Here is a 19,079-nt window from a genome sequence, read left to right as displayed (position 1 = left end):
ATATAGGGTATGGTAGGTAAAGCACACACACCATTTGTAAAGAAGCAACACGCACTAGTCCAACATAAAGATTTTGTTGGCCCTCATTCAGCCTGACTTGCTCAAGTCCCTTGATCTTGTGCCAGTAATGAGTAACATTAATGCAATGCCAATCCTGAGCAATGAGTGAAGTTATCCCATCACTACCTTTTTTGTACTGAACAGTGGCATTAGGGTGCACCCAAGTTGATCTAAATTCAGAGCTCTCATAAAGCGTGCATTCCATAAATCAGCTCTACCCAAACTGTCCCTCCGCCTAACCTCCATGGCTCGACTCCAAACCCAAGTGGTAAAATCACAGCCTGAGGGTAAAATCCCAACTTTACACAGTACAGAAGCATTTAAATTGGTTTATTCCTACAGCCTTGACTTTAAAGCATGCTTAAATTCAAGTGTGCCAGTTTACATGGAATATTTTCCCTTTATATAGAATTGCATTCTTCTATTTATACTGATCCAACTCCAGTGAAAATCAATGTCACCAAAGATACAGAGAGCTGCGTACAATTCCAAAACAACACACAAAGCTAGCTATTGCTCAGAAATAATGGTGTTACAAGCGGGCAGATATGCTAGAGTAAATGTAACAAACAGGATTCCTAGTACATTTAGGATCCAGCCAAACAAAGGATTCTGAGGTGGGACTTTCAGCAAATTGGTATTATGCAGATGTTATCCATTTTCTGAGGACTGCTGTCTCAAAGTCCTAAGAAAAACTTCAGTAACCAACTTACAGAGTCTCTTTCACTAATACAGTGGTACCTCGGGTTAAGAACTTAATTCGTTCCAGATGTCCGTTCTTAACCTGAAACTGTTCTTAACCTGAAGCACTACTTTAGCTTATGGGGCCTCTCGCTGCCACCGCGCTGCTGCATGATTTCTGTTTTCATCCTGAAGCAAAGTTCTTAACCCAAGGTACTATTTCTGGGTTAGCGGAGTCTGTAACCTGAAGCGTCTGTAACCCGAGGTACCACTGTAAGCTAATACTTAAGAAACTGCCATCAAATGTGATCCTTGTTGTATGTTGTTGTTGTTTAGTCGTGTCCGACTCTTCGTGACCCCATGGACCAGAGCACGCCAGGCACTCCTGTCTTCCTAATGTGATCCTAAGCAGATATAATTCAGAATTTAAGTTCATTCCTCATAAGTGCTCTGAAACACAACTCTAATCATACCACAATTATATCTGTATTAAGCCTTCCTTTTGGAATAACCTTAGAAGGATTAGGGAATAATTTTATTTAGTCAAGACTCATGAGTATTTCTTAAAATAGAAAGTTTAAAATGTGCTGTAGCAGGTTCATAGCCTTACAAAAGTATATGTTTTATAACAACCATAGATACACAGGTAATGCTATGAAACCCAAAGGGATAAGTGATTACATAATTTTAAAGAGATGTTGCTGACTACAGTTAATACCTACTCTACTCAGCGCTTGTAATCTATCAGGAAGATATCTTGTGTGCACCCCATTAAAACTCATGGGAGCTGTGCAAGAGATGTAGAGCTTCTGCAGAAGAACTTCTCAGTCAGTTGGACCCAGGCAGTGAACTAATGTGGTGTGTTCTAATAGAAACAAAGCAAAAATGGCATCTCTGAGAAATAAGAGCATCAGTGGTGCCTCAGAAGGCTGCAGCAGTACAATCCACCCACCCTCACCCACAAACAGTCCAATGGGAATTGAGCATTCTCAATAGGCACAGAACTGAGTGTCAGCTGGAAAAAGGAGGTGGGGAGAGAGATAGGAGCATCCTGGAGGACATGGCTAGGTAACTGGCTGGAACTCTGCAAAGGAACACTCCCTTTAAACAATACAGTACAACAGTTTGTTGCAGGTCAACTTGCATTTTCTAATGTTGAACCATTGAGAAAAGTGGTAAGTACTTTTTCTTGAAATGTTATTTGGGTAGCTTTGAGTAATGCAAACCAACATTTTTGCTTTCAGTATCACTTCATTGGGACATCATTCACATGGAGTTTCTTAGCACTCCTGCTTTCTGATGAGATGCAGTTTTTGTGGTGAGGTTTTCCTCCCTATTTGTCAGGCCAGTGCAGATGAGCAGATATCCAAGTCATTATTTGGACCCCATGGTAAGTTACCACTTGGCAAATGGTTGTTGATATGAACCCACCAATGAATGGGATATTCCCCACTGCAGTTTAGTATCAGCAGCAGTCACACATGGAAATATCTTTAATGAGAGGCTATATCCGCAATGTGTTTTAAAGAAAGAAAAAATCTGCATTTTGTCCTTGTTGAAAAGTATTATCGACATACAGAAAAATGCCTGAGCTGACATTGCAGAGCTTAGAATGGGGAGGAACTTCTTGCTAGAGCTATTGTACTACTGTGTGGAATGTTATTATGTGGAATGTGATGTTTAGAGGATATAAGGGCACAAACAGGTTGTCAGAGTTTAGTAAAATCCACACCTCAAGAAGTCTGAATTTTACCTAAGCGATATGGGTTTGGGCCATTTGCCTGCTCATAAAAGTCTAGAGCCAGATAATATTGGAGTTTGGGTCTAGAGATATCTGGCAAGTCAAACACCAAAGCAAGTCCCTTACTTTCAACAAGTCCATGTAAGGCTGAAAGCAGCAGTTATTTAAATGGCATTATTTCCCCTCATATTTATATTAACCGTCTAACCGTGAATTTTTATCCACAGCTGCCCCCTGTGAAACAAATATTTAGTGCCACTCACGTCTTCAAAGTAACAGCTTAGATACATGCTTTCTCATTTATTTTGGTTGCAACTCCATATCTACTTACAATGGGAGTAAAGCCCCACTGAACCCAAGAAGACTTACTTCCAAGTAGACATATAGAAAAGATTGCATTGTTCATTAACAGTATAAGATTTGTGTGTTATTTTATTCAAAGACCACTGCAAAGGCTTGTGTGATGCAGATTAACCGCTTAATTAATTAAATTAATTAAACACCTTCAACTTTATTTTTTTAATAGGGATTGTACCCAATATTTTCTTTTAAATTTAAGAATAAACAATACTGCCTTGAGTCGAGGGTGAGGCGTAAAGAGCAGTTTGGGGTATTCCCCCCCCCCCCAAATTTTTTTTAGCCTTACTAAAATAACCCTTTCTCGCCCATCTCCAGGGAGCCCCAAGTGAGGGAGGGAAGGGAGCTTAGACTCCCCTTCTCCCCACTCTTGATTTAACACCTGCCCTTTCAGCGAAGTCTCTCTCGCGGGCAACGACGACGCTCCTATATCCTAAACTTAGCGCCCCCACGGCGCTGCGGCGAGAGCAGCAGGTAGGATTCCCCCTCCCAGCTGCTAAACTATTCTTGGGGTCAACCCCTGGCCGGCCCCACGCCGCACTGTGGTCCCGGGAGAGCCACTCTACGCTCCGCGAAAGGCCCGTGGAACCTGGCTCGATGGAGAGCGGCGCCGCGAGGGTTAACCCTGCCGGCTTGCCGGGAGGAGGGGGGGAGAGAGGGGGTGTTGCCTAGGCGACGGCTCCGAGTGTTCCGGATCGTACCACTGCGCAGGCGGCGCGGGGAGGTGTGGCGCAGCAGCCCGGCCCGGCCCAGCAGCAGCAGCCTCCTCCTCCTCCTGCCCAGTCCCCTCCCCCGCCCGGCCTGAGCGCGGTGCCGGGGCCTGGCAGCCAGCGAGCAAGTGAGCGCGCGAGTCGGAGCCTGCCGAGCCGAACGAGGCGGGAGGCGGGTCTCCCGAGAGCGGCGGCGAGGGCGGCAGGAGGAAGAGCTCGGCAGCGGGCTGCCCTTCCCTCGCTCGCGCCGGCGGGGTCTGCCTGAGCGGCGGCTGGGAGACAAAGGAGGAAGAGGAGGAGGCGGCGGCGGCGCTCGGGGAAGAGAAAGCGCCCGCGGGACTGAGCGCGATGCGGCGCGGGGCCGCCCCAGGAAAGACGCGAGGCGGCAACGCGGCCTGCCTGGTGTGGCGCGGATAGAGGCGGGGACGGACGAGGGCAGTTGCGCGCCAGAGGCCGGGCTCGCAGCCCAGCTTCCTTCGGCGGAGCAGCAGAGGCCGAGCCGCCCGCCTCGCCTGCCCTGGCGGTGGCGATGTGAGGCCCGAGCCGGAAGCGGCCGCCGAGAAAGAGAGCGCGCAGCCAGCGGCGGCGAGGAGAGCCCCCCGAAGACCTGCCAAGCAGCGGCAGCGGCCCGGAGGCTGGGTCGAGCAGCCTTAGCCGCGTCAGGGCCCCGGCGGGAGCGGCGGGCTCCGCCGCCGGGCCCGGGTGGCTGCGTGTCGGAGGCGAGCCGGGCCCGGGCGATGGAGACGCACATCTCGTGCCTGTTCCCGGAGCTGCTGGCCATGATCTTCGGGTACCTGGAGGTGCGGGACAAGGGCCGGGTGGCGCAGGTGTGCACGGCCTGGAGGGACGCCGCCTACCACCGCTCGGTGTGGCGGGGCGTAGAGGCCAAGCTGCACCTGCGCCGTGCCAACCCATCGCTCTTCCCCAGCCTGGCGGCCAGGGGGATCCGGAGGGTGCAGATCCTATCACTGCGGCGCAGCCTCAGCTACGTGATTCAGGGCATGGCGGAGATTGAGAGCCTCAACCTGAGCGGCTGCTACAACCTCACCGACAACGGGCTGGGCCACGCCTTCGTGGCAGAAATCAGCTCGCTGAGGGCCCTGAACCTAAGCCTGTGCAAGCAGATCACCGACAGCAGCCTGGGCCGCATTGCCCAGTACCTAAAGGGTCTTGAGGTGCTGGAGCTGGGCGGCTGCAGCAACATCACCAACACCGGCCTCCTGCTTATCGCCTGGGGCCTGCAGCGCCTCAAGAGCCTCAACCTGCGTTCCTGCCGCCACCTTTCTGATGTGGGCATTGGGCACCTGGCAGGCATGACCCGGAGTGCGGCAGAGGGCTGCCTGGGCCTGGAGCAGCTCACGTTGCAGGACTGCCAGAAGCTCAGCGACCTCTCGCTCAAGCATCTGGCGCGGGGTCTCACTCGGCTGCGCCAGCTCAACCTCAGCTTTTGTGGGGGGATCTCAGATGCAGGGCTACTGCACCTGTCGCACATGAGCAGCCTGCGCACCCTGAACCTGCGTTCCTGTGACAATATCAGTGACACGGGCATCATGCATCTGGCAATGGGCAGCTTGCGTCTTTCAGGCTTGGACGTCTCCTTCTGTGACAAAGTGGGAGACCAAAGCCTGGCCTATATTGCACAGGGTTTGGATGGGTTGCGCTCACTCTCCCTTTGCTCTTGCCACATCAGCGACGAGGGCATCAACCGTATGGTGCGCCAGATGCACGGACTGCGCACTCTCAACATTGGCCAGTGCGTCCGCATCACCGACAAGGGCCTGGAGCTCATCGCAGAGCACCTCAGTCAGCTCACAGGCATTGACCTCTATGGTTGCACCCGCATAACTAAACGGGGCCTTGAGCGTATCACTCAACTGCCCTGCCTCAAGGTGCTCAACCTGGGACTTTGGCAAATGACTGAGAGCGAGAAAGTCAGGTGAGAGGAGGGGACACCTGGAAATCCCCACCCCTCTGGAGGGACTCAACAACTGACTGCTGCAGTGGAAGAGGTGGGGGAAATATGACTCCAAACCTGGAGGGTGGGGGAAAGTATCTTCAGTACTTGCCTGTCTAGCCCCTCAATTACCTGCCATAGCAGTGGAGGTGGGAAAGGGGGAAAACCCACCATTCTTTCATAATTCCCTCCCCTGCACCAGTGGGAGACAACTGCACTCTTATATCAGCCTTCACTGTGGATGGATACAGTATCACTGTCCTTACCTTTTTCTATTGGGAATGCAGCTTCTCAATCTTTTATGCACTGGGGATGAATACAGCCCCTTTCTCCAAATCTGATTCCACCCCCCACCCCCTTCTGCACTAGGGATGGAAGAAGAAAACCTAGCCCGCCATTGTTGTTATTTACTGCAGACCGGCTCTTTATTGAGCATGCATAAGTCTCTTTCTTTCCTACTTCTTTTCCATTATTGCTTGTTCACCCATTCCTAGTTTGCTTTTTGTAGTCATCCACCCCTTTCTTTATATGGTATGTAGACAAGCTGTAGATATCACAGGAACATAGAAAGCTGCCTTATACCAAGTCAGGCCATTGATCCATCTCATTCAGTATTATCCACACTGACTAGTAGCAGCTCTCCAGAAACTCAGGCAGGAGTCTTTCCCAGCCCTATCATACTACCTCTTCTGGGCCATAATACTTCTATTTTTCTCTTCCTGCCCCCCACCTTGTGCTTGAGGCTAGAAACAGCCATGCTTTTTAGACTTCCCTCCTGAGCAGGTGATGTTTCTTTGACACAGCACTATAAATGGAGTGTCAACTGAAGTGCACTCATACTTCTTACTGTTGCTTGCAGAAAACGGGGAGGAGACATCAAACACAGTATTTCTCCCCTGGACTCATTTTATGCTGTATCCAACCAACCCCATCACCATCTTTCCTTTGCTGCCAGTTAACAGTACAATCCTATGCATATTTACTTTGAAGTAAATCCCACTGTTTTCAGTAGGCTGTACTCCCAGGTAAATGTGCATAAGATTGCAGTCTCAGTCTAGAGGTTGAAGTCACCTTTGTTCAACATTTTATAATTCTCCCCTCCCCCCCCCTCTCTCCCTCCTTACTCCATCTTTCCCCTCCTTTATGTGTGTGTGTAGCTTGGGATAATATATACTTTTAACAACATATCCAACCACACATCTTTTCCATTTGGAGAATTGAGGGTGTATGAACGATGGAATTAATCTTCACTTGTACTTTTCACTAGAAATACTGTGACTGTCTTTTATTTAGAAACACATAACAAACAAAACTACTCTACAAAGCTTCCCTTCCCTGAAAAGTCTTGTGGGTGAGCTCAGCTTTTTTTATTCATTCTCTTCTCTTCAGTATTCATCTTCATACATAGTCTAATTTTGAAAGACATTTGAAGTGGCTGTTCTTGTGGATTTTTAAGTACACTTTTACTGCTTAATATATTCTCTATATAAATGTTTGGCTACCTCGGGTTTTGGGGTTTTGTTTTGTTTTTGTTCTCAACCCCCCTCCCCCAGGAGTTTTTATAAGAAAGATAAGAGACTGAAATATTTTGTGCCTAGACTGGAAAGATAATCTCTTGGGTTTATGATTGCAAGGGGGGAGGCTGGTTGGGGTTTCTTTCCCCCTGTGTCCCACATACACATCATCTTTGTGCCTCTCCCTCTCTGACTAAAGTTCTGGGGACCCAACGACGCTCTTGCATTTCTACTCTTCTAGCACAAAAAGGTGTAACATGTAAACATCCAAACTTATGATTGGGCTATGGTTAAAAGAGATGTGAAATAGAAACACCGTTTCTTTAAATATATATATTATGCAAATCCCCACCTCCCCTTCTCTCAAATTACCTAGGTCAAGTAAGAAGCTTCCTATATGGAAGTAGAAAGAAGATCAGAGTGGACTGACTTGTAGTTGTAACATGAATGGGAAAAGTTGGTTTCATTTATTGTTTCTCTTCTCTCATTAAATTAAAGCCACTTCTTGACTACTTGTCTTTAAAAGGAGAAATAAGTCAGCTTTGAAGAAAGCAAAAATGATGGGGGAAGAAGGGGCAGTTGAGCAGATTTTCAAATCCTCCACAGTTGCAGGTAATGGAATTCAGACAAGCCCAGACACATAACCCCACCATGGAATAAATGTACTGTTTGTGAATTTGTATAAAATAAAGATCCTCTTAAAACATTTTATATTCTTACAGTAAAAGGTTAAACTGATATTTATATAATAAAAGAGGAAATATGAAGTATGTTTTTGAAAAAAAAAGTTGTATCTGTGTTGTCTTTGTCTTTTTAAAAGGCAGGTATATTTGATCAAAAGTTGTGAGAAGAGACACATCACAGAGCTCTTGCCCTGTCTCCTCTGTCAGTAAGCAGTCAGTAAGCAATTTGGTCTAGTGAATCAAAGGAGTTGGAATGCTTTGTCCTTCTAGTACAGGAGGCTAAACAACTTCAGAATTAGAAGTTCACAACTGAGCAATTGGTTCCATTTGGAAGGATCTGTTAGTCCTAGCTTATCCTAGTCTGTCTACATGTAATATGTAATTGAACCTGTCCGGTAATAGCTTTCAGTTCAGTGTTGGGCAAATCACTATTGCTACTAGAGTTTTAATAAGTTTTTTTTTACAGATGCTGAGAACAGTACAGCAATGTTTGGTTTTTCATTTTCAACAGAGGCAATATCCTCAGTTGCTACATTAAATATCAAGTGAATCTGGATAACTAGAAACTTGGATGGCAAAAGGATGAAACCATGCGAATCATCCAAGTCTTGAAAATAAAGTGAAAGCCAAACTTGGATGTTAAAAATAGCCTTGGGGGGGGGAGGTCCCCCCCTTTTGTACTCATCTGTGACTTTTGGCCTGACAGTTTTAAAAAAACTTCTACTGAGGATTTTTCAAAACTGTAGTGGGGGGTTAAGCAGTGCTTATCGAGCATAAAACAAAGCTTTTTCTTTCTAAGTCATGCAGCATGGCTTTCTCCCCTTCTTTTCTTATTAAAGGGGGGGGGGGTAGAGAGAATGTGAAATGGTGGAAGGAGCAGCAGCCATTGTTCAGGAAAGTTAAAAGAGGAGCTGTCCTTGCTTGCTTGTTCAGTCATGCATACTGAATCTTGCTGTGTGAGGGTCCCTATGGAAGGGAGGAGGGGTGGTTCTTTCCCTCTTTTTAACATTCCTCTCCAGGCCTGGCTGTATTTAAGCTGCTTTTCCTCCATGTGGAGGGCGGGGGTGGGGGATGGTCTGGAGTTCCTGTACATTTGCATTTCAAGCACTTCCAGGGCTGCTGCAAGCCACTCTCTTCCATTCAAACTCTCCTCTCTACTAGTTGGCTTCTCTGCTAACAGTACCCCAGGTAAACTGTCCATAAAACTACAGCAGAAAGACAGGCACGTCCTCAGCTACAGTGGAACCGGCAACATCAATTTCTCCTTCAACGCTGAAATACATTCATGTTCTAACACATGGAAAGGAACAAGATTAAATTTCTGCCTGGGGTTGGGAGGAGGCCATTCTTGCATTTCCTGTTCAGAGTAAGGTTTAACTGGACCTCCACTGTGCCCTCAAGAGGAAGCTAGCACCTAGATGGCTATTGCTGCTTTTATTTAAAATATTTCATGCTTTCTGCTGGGAGTTCGTCACACAAGCGGCATTGTTCTCGTTGGCAAAAGCCAGCACAATTGGATCTAATTGAGCCTGACACTACATCCATCTTCTTTTACTTGGAGGGAGGTGTAAGGTCTGTTTCTATGTTTATTCCTACTTTTGCCTTTTCTTTTTATAATTTATAACATGTTCATGACTGAAGAGGCAATGAACACTATTAAAATACGAATGCTTGACTAGTAAGCAGCGATAGTGGAATCTGTGTATGTAATGGACACAAGTTCCCTAACACCTTGCTTTGGTGCAAGAGACTGGTAGCAAGTTTTGAAAAACCAGAGCTGAAACTAAAATTTTCCTGGGATTCAGAACATAAAGAACATTAGCTATTGTGGATTTGTTTTTGTTTTCTTAACCATCTATACTTCACTCTTCTACAGAGCAATTTAAACTCTCCATTCTGTGCCATAGGCCTCTATTTGCACCAGTAGTTCCAAAATGAACTGGTCTGTTTCTAGTGAGGAATAGGAAGGATTTATACAAGGGCAACAAGTCAGTTATGGCTGAGTGAATTTATGTCTGCCAAAATAAAGGACAACTTTTGGTAAGAGAATGGTTGGTACCTTCTAGCTTTGGCTGGAATAATATATGCAAATATCTGAAGCCAAACAAACTGCATTCTGTTCTGAAAACCTGGATATGTACAGACACCTCTCATTTGCACAGCATGTGCTCCCTTCATTCGCCTTTTTTTTTTTATTAGACGAAACTCCCACATACTGGAGCCACAAGTTTCCCCCGTTTCCAATAAAAGGTGGCTGTGCACAAAGCTGACTGGTTGACTCTTGTGCTGGTTGTGAAGCCATTATCCATTTTAAAAATACCAGTTGACTAGGGGAGAACAAAAAGTTGGAGTCATGTTCTGGTCAGCAGGGAGCAGAGGATTAACGCCTGTTCAAGAAGAAGGCAGTGCCAATCAGAAAAAAACCTGTCCTTCCTGATGAGGAGGAACCTTCTAGTTTCGGGACTTGACTTAACCATATAAATTTCCTACAAACAAAAAGCCATTGGCAGATTACATTTGTTGCCAGCAGAATAGTAGTAAAGAATAATATGGAGAGACAGGAAACCTCAACAGTGTCCTTTATTGAAAATTTGTGGTAAATAGCACAGAAGATGATGTGAACCACCCTCCATGATTGGTTGTACTAATACGGGGGGGGGGGGCGGTCTGCTGACCAGAAGAACACTTGGTAACAAAGCTTCCATTCTCAAGTCAAGGGAGTTGAGCAGACAACAAAGGGCTATCCAATAGCAATATTCCCAAAACAGGGAGAGAGAGAAAACACTTTGTAATACTTGTTGCAGGACCCTTCAATGGAAGGATAATTTGGGAAATGTCACATGAAGATGGAGGGTTCACCCACTGAGCACGTCATGGAGGCTTTTAGTGGTGTGCTGGATCTATGGCAGCCAAGATAGATGCTCTATGCAAGGAGAGGGCTGTCATACCCCTCTGGAGGAGATGCCAAGCCTAGGCATTATATGCTAGGCAATGTGTTCTCAACCCCACTTCTGGAAAGTTCTCCCCTGCACCCCAATAGTGAAAGATTTTTCCAGGCAGACTAGGAGTTTGGGGCAAGGGAACATTTTGTATAGGCCAAGGGGTCCCCATTGGGCTTGTGTCATTCCTTATTCCTGGGTGACGGTGGACTTGATCTAGTTCTATAGGATTCATCTGTATGTACTAGTGAAACAGGTGTGATTGCAAGCTTCAGTAGCGACTTTGAGCTACCCATTTCTTTGAATTATTTTCAAGGCCCAAACCAAGCTCACTTAACAATGGATAATTCCTATTAGACTGTGAAATGGCCATATGCTGCAATTGATACATTTGGTCTGACCCCATCTGCTGTCAAACTGCAGGTAGAAAAAAACATAGTATCCAAGAGCATATCTATGCCAATGGGCAGAAACCACAGCCTTACAAGGAAAAACAAACCACATAAACACAAACAAGGAACTAAATTTTGAGGTGTACATTCCAATAGGTCTTTAAGCCAAATAATAGTAAGACCTGGAAGACAGAGAACCAACTAATGGCATCATAATGGCATTAAACCTCATGCTATCAGTTGCAAAGGTGGAAGCAGACAAGGGTAGACCATCTAAACTTATATCCACTGCCACAGGGAGAAACTTTAGCCAATTTATATCATTCTTACGGACAACTAACCAGTGCAACTACATGACCTTCTAGGAGGCCATCCAAACTACTCAAGGGCAATTCTTACTTACTTAAAGTTAGGTCCTGACTGTTAGGTCCAGTTGCGGACGACTCTGGGGTTGCAGTGCTCCTCTCGCTTTACTGGCTGAGGGAGCTGGCGTACAGCTTCCGGGTCATGTGGCCAGCATGACTAAGCCGCTTCTGGCAAACCAGAGCAGCGCACAGAAACGCCGTTTACCTTCCCGCTGGAGCAGTACCTATTTATCTACTTGCACTTTGACGTGCTTTCAAACTGCTAGGTTGGCAGGAGCAGGGACCGAACAACAGGAACTCACCCTGTAGCGGGGATTCAAACCACCGACCTTCTGATCGGCAAGCCCTAGGCTCAGTGGTTTAGACCACAGTGCCACCTGCGTCCCGTTTCTTACTTACTTACTTATTTAAACTGCACCCATCTGGAGAACCTAACTGCCTTTCTGCTACTGCCTTTGGAAATGCCTCAATGACCTCAGAAGTCTTGGGAGAGGAATCAGCTCTCTAAACAGAAGCAAGCTCCTCATCCTATTGCAATCAGCCCAAATTTACATAGGGGTTATGTTCCGGGGATTGCGCCTTAAGCCAAAATTGTGTATAGTCAAAACAGTGAGTTCCCAGAACCCCACCCTTTTCTATTTTTTGCCATGCTCATAAAGCTGAATGTGCACAACCCAAAGGCATATAAATTGTGGGCTTACTGTATAATGACTTCAGATAAAAGGTGGGAAATCCTCACTCAGAATTGAATGTGTCTGTCCTGCTCTATCCGTTCTATGCTTGGAGTGAGGAAGCGTCTACTCCACAGGAGGAAGTTCTAAAACTTGATTTTATTCACCAGACAGTCCACTGCTCTCTGTTTCTGTGGGAGGAGGATAGGAAATTTGACAAAGAGAACCCCTTGATGAAATAAGGTACTGCTACCTCAGGTTGTGCCCATGTGTGATATCTCTTTTCTCAGGGACAACTTTTTGATTCTCTGAAACTTCTGGTGATAAATGCAAGGTAATTCTCTTCTTGTCAGGCCTGTATTTGATCTAACTTTCAGAAGATCTATAGACTCCTGGGTTGTACTCTACCATTCAGTAAACTGATGATCAGATGTGCTAGTATTCAGAGAAGTATGAGGGCATTGCCCAAACTTGTTTTTGTGCCAGATTGTGTGCGCACATGCATGAACACACACAAAAATGCTCAGCTGTCTTTTTAGGAAGAGCTGTAGCTCAGTGGCAGAACAGCTGTCCTAGATATAGAAGGTCCCAGGATCTCTCCCCAGCATCTCCAGGCAGGTCTGGAAGAGACCCCTGGCAGATAGCATAGACAACACTGAGTCAGATGGAGCAATGGTCTGACTCAGCACAAGGCAGCCTCCCACATTCAGCTTTCGAAACACCTGGCAAGGAGTGGTAACCTTTCCACCAGCTGGAAAGCTTGCATATGGAGAGAAACCCTTATGGGACTGTTTCCAATGTCTCAAGTGCCAGAGCAACAGTGCCACTTCCTACTTACAGAAGAAAAGACAGGCAGCTGCTTAAGAGGGGAGGGAGTTCAGTTGCCACCCCTCTCCATTTTATTCTTACCTCAAGGCCATGCCTCGGTGATGCTGCCTGGCTCTTGCAACACACCAGCCCTGTGCCTCATGAGTTGAAATGAGAGAGTTGCTTCCTCTGGAGAACTGCTCTTCTTTACTGTTTTGCTTTCCCTGAAAAACTGGGACTTTTCTGTCCTGTTCCAATGCTGCACCTCACAAAAGAGGGAACTGGTTTCCCCGCAGAAAAAAGAACCAGGGCTGCCCTTCCTCTCCATCTAGTATTGCAATGAGATTTCAGCTGTGTTCTCTAGCGTCCCTCAAGTGAGAGACACGAGCTTCTTAGGAATAAAATCAGCTTTTAATATCAGTGTCTCTGGCTACACTTAAATTAAAGCAGCCATTTTATGCACTACCACAAGGGACTGCTGATTCCACAAGGGGCTTATGCTACTTTTTCACACTCCACGAGGTGGCAGAGGGACTTTCCAGGAACTTCCTTTAACTTGCCAACAGTACTGTTAGCACCTTGTTTGCCAAACTTGCTAGGCCTCAGTGCCTGCTATTAGGCCTTTGTATTTAAGGGGAAGGAGGGCTGCTCCCTCAGGAAAGGAGGGACTGATGACAGCCATCCTTCCATATGCCTGCTCTGCCTCACTGAGGCAATCAGAAGGAAAGGCAGGCTAGGGCAACAACCACTCTTGTCACCAGTAACATTCCTGAAGTAAAAAAGGCGGGGAAATGGGAGACACACCAGGGAACCCTTTTAATTTGCTTTTTACAGTTCTTGCACTATTGTCTTGGTGTCTGTGGGTTCCAGATACTACTGGATGCCATTTTGTGAGGGGCTTCAGAATGTCATTGTGTACTGCCAAGCAATCACAGATGAGCCTTGTCTTGCTTTTAGGCCTGACTTCCAGGCAGGTTTGGGACAGAAAAGAGCAGCTCAACAGCAGTGTGTTTTGCTGCAGTACCAGCTGCGGGGGGAGAAGCCAAGCACAGAGAAGCTGTGCCAGGAAAGGAAGGCCATTTCTCCTGAGCAACTCCTCAGACTTCAAAGAATCATTGAATTGTAGAGTTGGAATGGACCACAAGGGTCATCGAGTCCAACCTCCTGCAATGCAAGACTCGTTTTACCCACTGGAGGCGTCGGAGCATAGTAAAACAAAACAAGCAAACAAACAAAATAACCTCTCTCTGCAACCTGACTTGTAATGTTGGCTCCTTACGACACTTAAACACCATTTCAAGCACCAAGAAGTAAACATAGACAGTGGCCTGTTGCTTATGAACCAGGCCAGCGTCAGGTAGTTTCTCAATAGAAGCCATCCCCCTTCCGAAATTACATAGGTTGTTGGAGTGGCAGTAGATCTGTTAATGGAAGTTTGAAAGGAAAAAGCTTTCTGCTTCTTGTGATATGAGGGTCATTACCCAATTAAAAAGGGTATCACTCCTGGGCTGATTAATCCACTTTTCCAGATGCTTTAGCACCTGTTTTCTCAGCTGAAAAAACTCTGGGTGAAGAGACTTAACCTCAATCATCAAGCAGAAAAAGAAAGCAGGTCTGTTTGAGAAAGAGAGCTCTGTGCTTCCCTCCTGCTCGGCTCCACCTGTCATTTTGCATGTTAATATTGGAACTGAATTAGTGTTGCCCAAAATTGTTGCTCTGGGCTTTGGCATGCTACAGAGCTACCTCCATAAAATAGATCTGGTGGCAGCCAAAAATGGGAACTCCCATGCTTGATATTGTTCCCTTTCCAGGATTAGTTCAGGAGTTACATCCTTCCTGCCATCCAAACTGGATTCTCCTTCAATTTGGCAGTAGAGAGGAGCATGCTTCTTGCGTGGGATGGCAGATTATGCCCCTGTCAGAATGCTGGCCTGGGAGCAAAACATCTCTTCAAGTAAGGACTGGTTCCTTATTTACCCAGAAGGATAGGCCCTGCTGAAAGCCAAAAGGAGCAGAATTTCTGCTTGAATTTCCTTGCCAGAAGTCAGTCAGAGAGCTGTGCTCTTCTTTGTGGCCAGTCTTAAGTGTTCTATCCTTCATATGACATATTCAGTGGACCTAGACACTGGCGGAAGAATAGGAGTGCAGGGGGAGTGCACTGCCCTCGGCAGCGTGATCCCTGTGGGGTGCCATCATGGCTGCCCCCCACCCGCCCATGCTGCGTGCCATGCCCCCAGGACGCATGCCATGCCCCTGTGGGCAGCGCATCACGCCCCCAGGACGTGCGCCAGCCCCGCCCCTGATGCTCTCTGCCCCCCCTGGTGCCGGAGCATGAAGCTCCGCCACTGGACCTAGAGCAGAAGTCTTCCTCAACAGGGACAGATAAACTGTAGGCTAAAACCAAAGGATCTCTCGCCTTTGTCCATAACAAGAGTATCTCTTTATGAAAGTGGTGGTTGCTTATTGGGCCACCAGGCTGCCAATTCAGTAAGAGAGTCTGAATGAGTAGAAAGATGAGCACTTAACCAGCAGGTTCCCACTTGCCAAGCTTGTTGGCTGGCAGGGGAGAAAGTCCTTCCAATGGAGGCTGTGGCTGTGTTGTCCAGAGTTGCTTGAACACCCATGCACAAGCTCTCCGCATCCCATTAAGGAGAAACATTATTGTATAACGTGGCCTACAAGTCTCTTTACCAAGCACAGCTACCTTCTGCATGCAAAGCAGATGCTCCACCACTGATGCTCTTTCCTGAAAAGCAGCAGGGAGGAAGGTTTTTTTTTATTTGCAGAAGCACTACAGTGACCAAAAGAACCAAGTGCTGCACCAGGATTTTGGAGAGATGTCTTGCTACTTCAGGTATCAGTCCCTTTCCTGAGCATGACACCACAGGGGAGGTCCCCTCACTACCTCCGAAAGTGTGTCATGTACTTCTATTAGCACTGGGTTCTCTTTGAGTCTATGGAAGTAATCCTATGAGTTTATCTAAAGTGTAGTGTTGCAGGATAAAGTTACAAATCTAAATGTCAAAAGGGAAATGCAAAATTTAGCAGCTCCCAACATGATTTTTAACAATGTGGTAGCTTTTACAATGTGCTATGACACAAGGTAGTATAAGGAACAGATATGTCTATATATTCAAGGAAACACCTACCAAAGAACTAGAAGATTTGGCATTGCAAACTGAGCTAAAAATCTGAAATGTTTTGTGGTGAAAAAGCTTCTACCTTTACATCACTATCCTATACATGTTTATTCAGAAGTGAGTCCCACTGTTATTAATGGAGCTTACTCCCAGGAAAGCATATAGATTGTAGCCATAGTTCATAATTTTATTTAATTTGTGAACCAATTATGCATCCAGTTAACAAATAGTATTCCACAACAAGGAACTGCATTTGTTTTTCTTTCTTGGAAAAATACTTTAATAAAGAACAGTTATTATAGCTGCAATAATGCTACTTTTGCACATGCTCTTAGAGGGTGTCAGAGAGTATAATCTGAGGCCCCACCATATTTGATTTTACTGCAAAGTATTGTATTTTTCCTTGACCTTCCCCCAACCAGGATGAGAACAAGCTCTCACTATATTATTTCCTAATTGAATAAGGGAGAAAATTTGCCCTCCAGCTGCTGCAACTAAATGGACATGTGAGGCAACGCAGAATTCCAAAGTATAACTCAGTTTGGCTGTATGGGGTGGAGTATAGGAACAAAAATTAGAAACCTTTTATATTGACCTGTTCCAAGCTGAAATACTTCTGCATTGTCTGATGCCCACAAAAAGCAGAAACTGCTGCAGTTTGGGGCTGGGAAGTCAGGGAAGTATGTCTGAGCACTGATGCTGTGTGAAACTCCCATTTGGTTGGTTGGGATTCCAAGGTAAATAGCCTTGTAAAGCATGTAGCCACAAGGTTAGATGGAGTGAGCCCCAAAATGTGTTCACTTACCTAAACCTGCTGAGAGCGGGTGCAGTGTAAAGGCTAAGAGTGTGCATTGGGAAACCCTCACTTCAACTATTGCTGCAGCCATGAAGTAGCCTTAAGCAAACCACAACTGCTCAGTCCCGATCCACTCTGCATCTGCAATATGGGAATAATATAGCTACTTTATAGAGTAGTTGTAAGAATTACTTGGAGGAAGTATTCAAAGCATTTAACCTACACTAAAGTGTTAATTTAAATGCTATGTATTATTATTACCTCCATGCAGGTGGTAGATAGCAAAACTCCAAGCAATTGGAGAAATGCTGGTTCACACTATATTTTCCTATATGTCTAAAACGAGATGGGGTGTGTGGATTGTTTCATGCAGACGTTGCTTTCTTTTGGACACCCCTCCTGTGATTATACAGGCAAAGAGACTGCAGTGTGCACAGAGTTTCTTCATGTTTCATGATGAACTAGATAGGCAGTGAGGAGTTAAGGAGGCACGTGCTTGCCTCAAGTTGGAGGCATTTGGGAAAGGAGGGGGGTGAAGATTTGAAAATAGAAGTCAATGCACCTCAATGCTAGCATTTCAAAGGAATGTGTTCTGCAAAATCTGCTGCTCTCAGGAACAGGCACAGTCTGGTTCCAGCAAAGTGGGGCCTTTGTGTTTTTCCTGCCTCCCTCCCTTCAGCAAAGCCTACTTCTATAGGCAGCTGCTCTTTCATACTGCTGTCTGTTAAGAAAAGATAATCGATAACTCTACTGGAATAGCTAAGGCTATGTTTGAAGACCCCTAAGGATGTCTTCTAGGCGCTGTGCCAAAGCTGCTGGCATGATTGCATAATGCTTCCCTGCAGTGTCCAGCCAGAGTCCTTCCTGTCAAATTCTCTAGCCTTAAAAGCTGCATGGAGGGGGTGGGTGGGAGACAGAGGTGAGGTTTCAGTATTTTTTACAAGGAGTTAGATTTCTCCCACATTTGTTCTGCAATGTAGCTAATGCATTTCCCTCCTCCTCCTTTCCCCTCCCCAATTAAATTAAATCAAATCTAGTTGGTAAAAACAAGACCCAATGCAAAAAGCCTAAAATAGCTTTGTTAAGATTTCACACTGATTTGATCAACAGTTCTATATATATTTCCTGGGGAAAGTGATAAAGGGGGAAAACATTCTAATAAATGGGTACCTGAAAAAGAGTGTACTTTGCATTTAGGAACAGCCACTATTGGTGGCTGGAACAAAAGGAAGGGCTGTAGCACATGTTTTGGATGCAAAAGAACCTAGGTTCATTCCCTGGAATATCCAAATAGGGCTGGGGAAAAATCCTGTCCTGAAATTCTGGAGAACGGCTGACAGTGAATGTAGTATATTATACTGAGCTAGGTAGCTTCTTATGCTCCTAAATGGAATAATCTCAAAATGTGTTTTTATCTTTTTCCAATACAGAGTCTCTCTCTCTCTCTCTCTCTCTCTCTCTCTCTCTCTCTCTCTCTCTTCAAGGTCTAGGATACACAGTTAAAACAACTGAGCCAAAAGTCTTTACTACAACAAAGTCTCATGAAGGATGCACACTGTAGACCAATTGCACCCCAACAGTCCAACTGATCTGAAGATTTTAAAAGTTAGTGGAATAAAAGGTTTCACCTTTCTCATGTAAACTACATTCCCCCAAGCTACATACTTTGGTGCAGTTCTAATCCAAGGCTTCATCTCTGCTCTGGAGTTGTGCCACTGATTCATGATACATTGTGATTCCTGTGGCAGATAAGTGATACTCCCAAGGTGGTAACAATATAATTCTAAACTAAATAATGGGTCATTTCTAACCTTTAAAGATATTCCAGTATTGCCACCTGAGGCAGGTCACACTTTGCCTAATGGCAGAACTGGCCCAGTTCTCTACCCAATGTTTGTGAAATTGTAACCTCAATTTAACTTTTTCTCTAATAGGGCAGGACCACAACAAATTCTAGCTCCAAGTAGAGAAGACAATCCCTATTGTTCTCTTCAGTTTTTAAATCCCAAAAAATATAAACAGGAGAGAAAGAGAATATGCATATGATACAGGAGCCTAGGAAGGACTTATAATGTGCTGAATCCAAAACTTCTTAAAACAAATCCTAATAGGACTTGCTTACAGAAGGAAGATGGCATAGAAGGGCAACAGCAGAAGGCAAGCTCAAGAAGGATAGCAGGTGGTAACAGTCACTGGTAACAGATATTGACAGGAAGGGCGCAGCTGAGAAATGGGCTGAGTGATTTATGGACTACAGCCCCCGAGCCGC

General features: G+C 45.7%; 2 protein-coding genes across 7 annotated transcripts in view; one reads left to right on the top strand and one right to left on the bottom strand.

Annotated features, from left to right (window-relative positions):
- Positions 1-19,079, bottom strand: part of WNT5B (Wnt family member 5B) — a 122,660-nt gene that overhangs the window by 42,970 nt on the left and 60,611 nt on the right. Inside the window, exon 1 of one of the 6 annotated variants that reach the window (XM_083402301.1) lies at positions 1,464-1,606. The exons of the other annotated variants lie outside the window; for them this stretch is intronic. Coding sequence (XP_083258427.1) covers positions 1,464-1,523 — 60 coding nt within the window. The 5' untranslated portion in view covers positions 1,524-1,606. Of the gene's footprint in view, positions 1-1,463; positions 1,607-19,079 lie in introns of those variants that run through there. 6 annotated transcript variants of the gene reach the window in all.
- On the top strand, positions 3,572-7,723 carry FBXL14 (F-box and leucine rich repeat protein 14). The gene has a single exon (XM_083402335.1). It carries the CDS (start codon positions 4,287-4,289, stop codon positions 5,487-5,489), a length of 1,203 nt encoding a protein of 400 aa, XP_083258461.1. The 5' UTR covers positions 3,572-4,286; the 3' UTR covers positions 5,490-7,723.

The sequence above is a fragment of the Podarcis tiliguerta genome (assembly GCF_965153285.1).
Source record: "Podarcis tiliguerta genome assembly, chromosome: 10".
Taxonomy (NCBI): domain Eukaryota; kingdom Metazoa; phylum Chordata; class Lepidosauria; order Squamata; family Lacertidae; genus Podarcis; species Podarcis tiliguerta.
The sequence above is the reverse complement of the archived record's forward strand: the minus strand, read 5'-3'. Positions and strand labels throughout refer to the sequence as shown.

Coding starts and splice junctions, on each gene's coding strand:
- FBXL14 (XM_083402335.1), top strand. CDS start 4,287: ATGGAGACGCACATCTCGTGCCTGTTCCCGGAGCTGCTGGCCATGATC.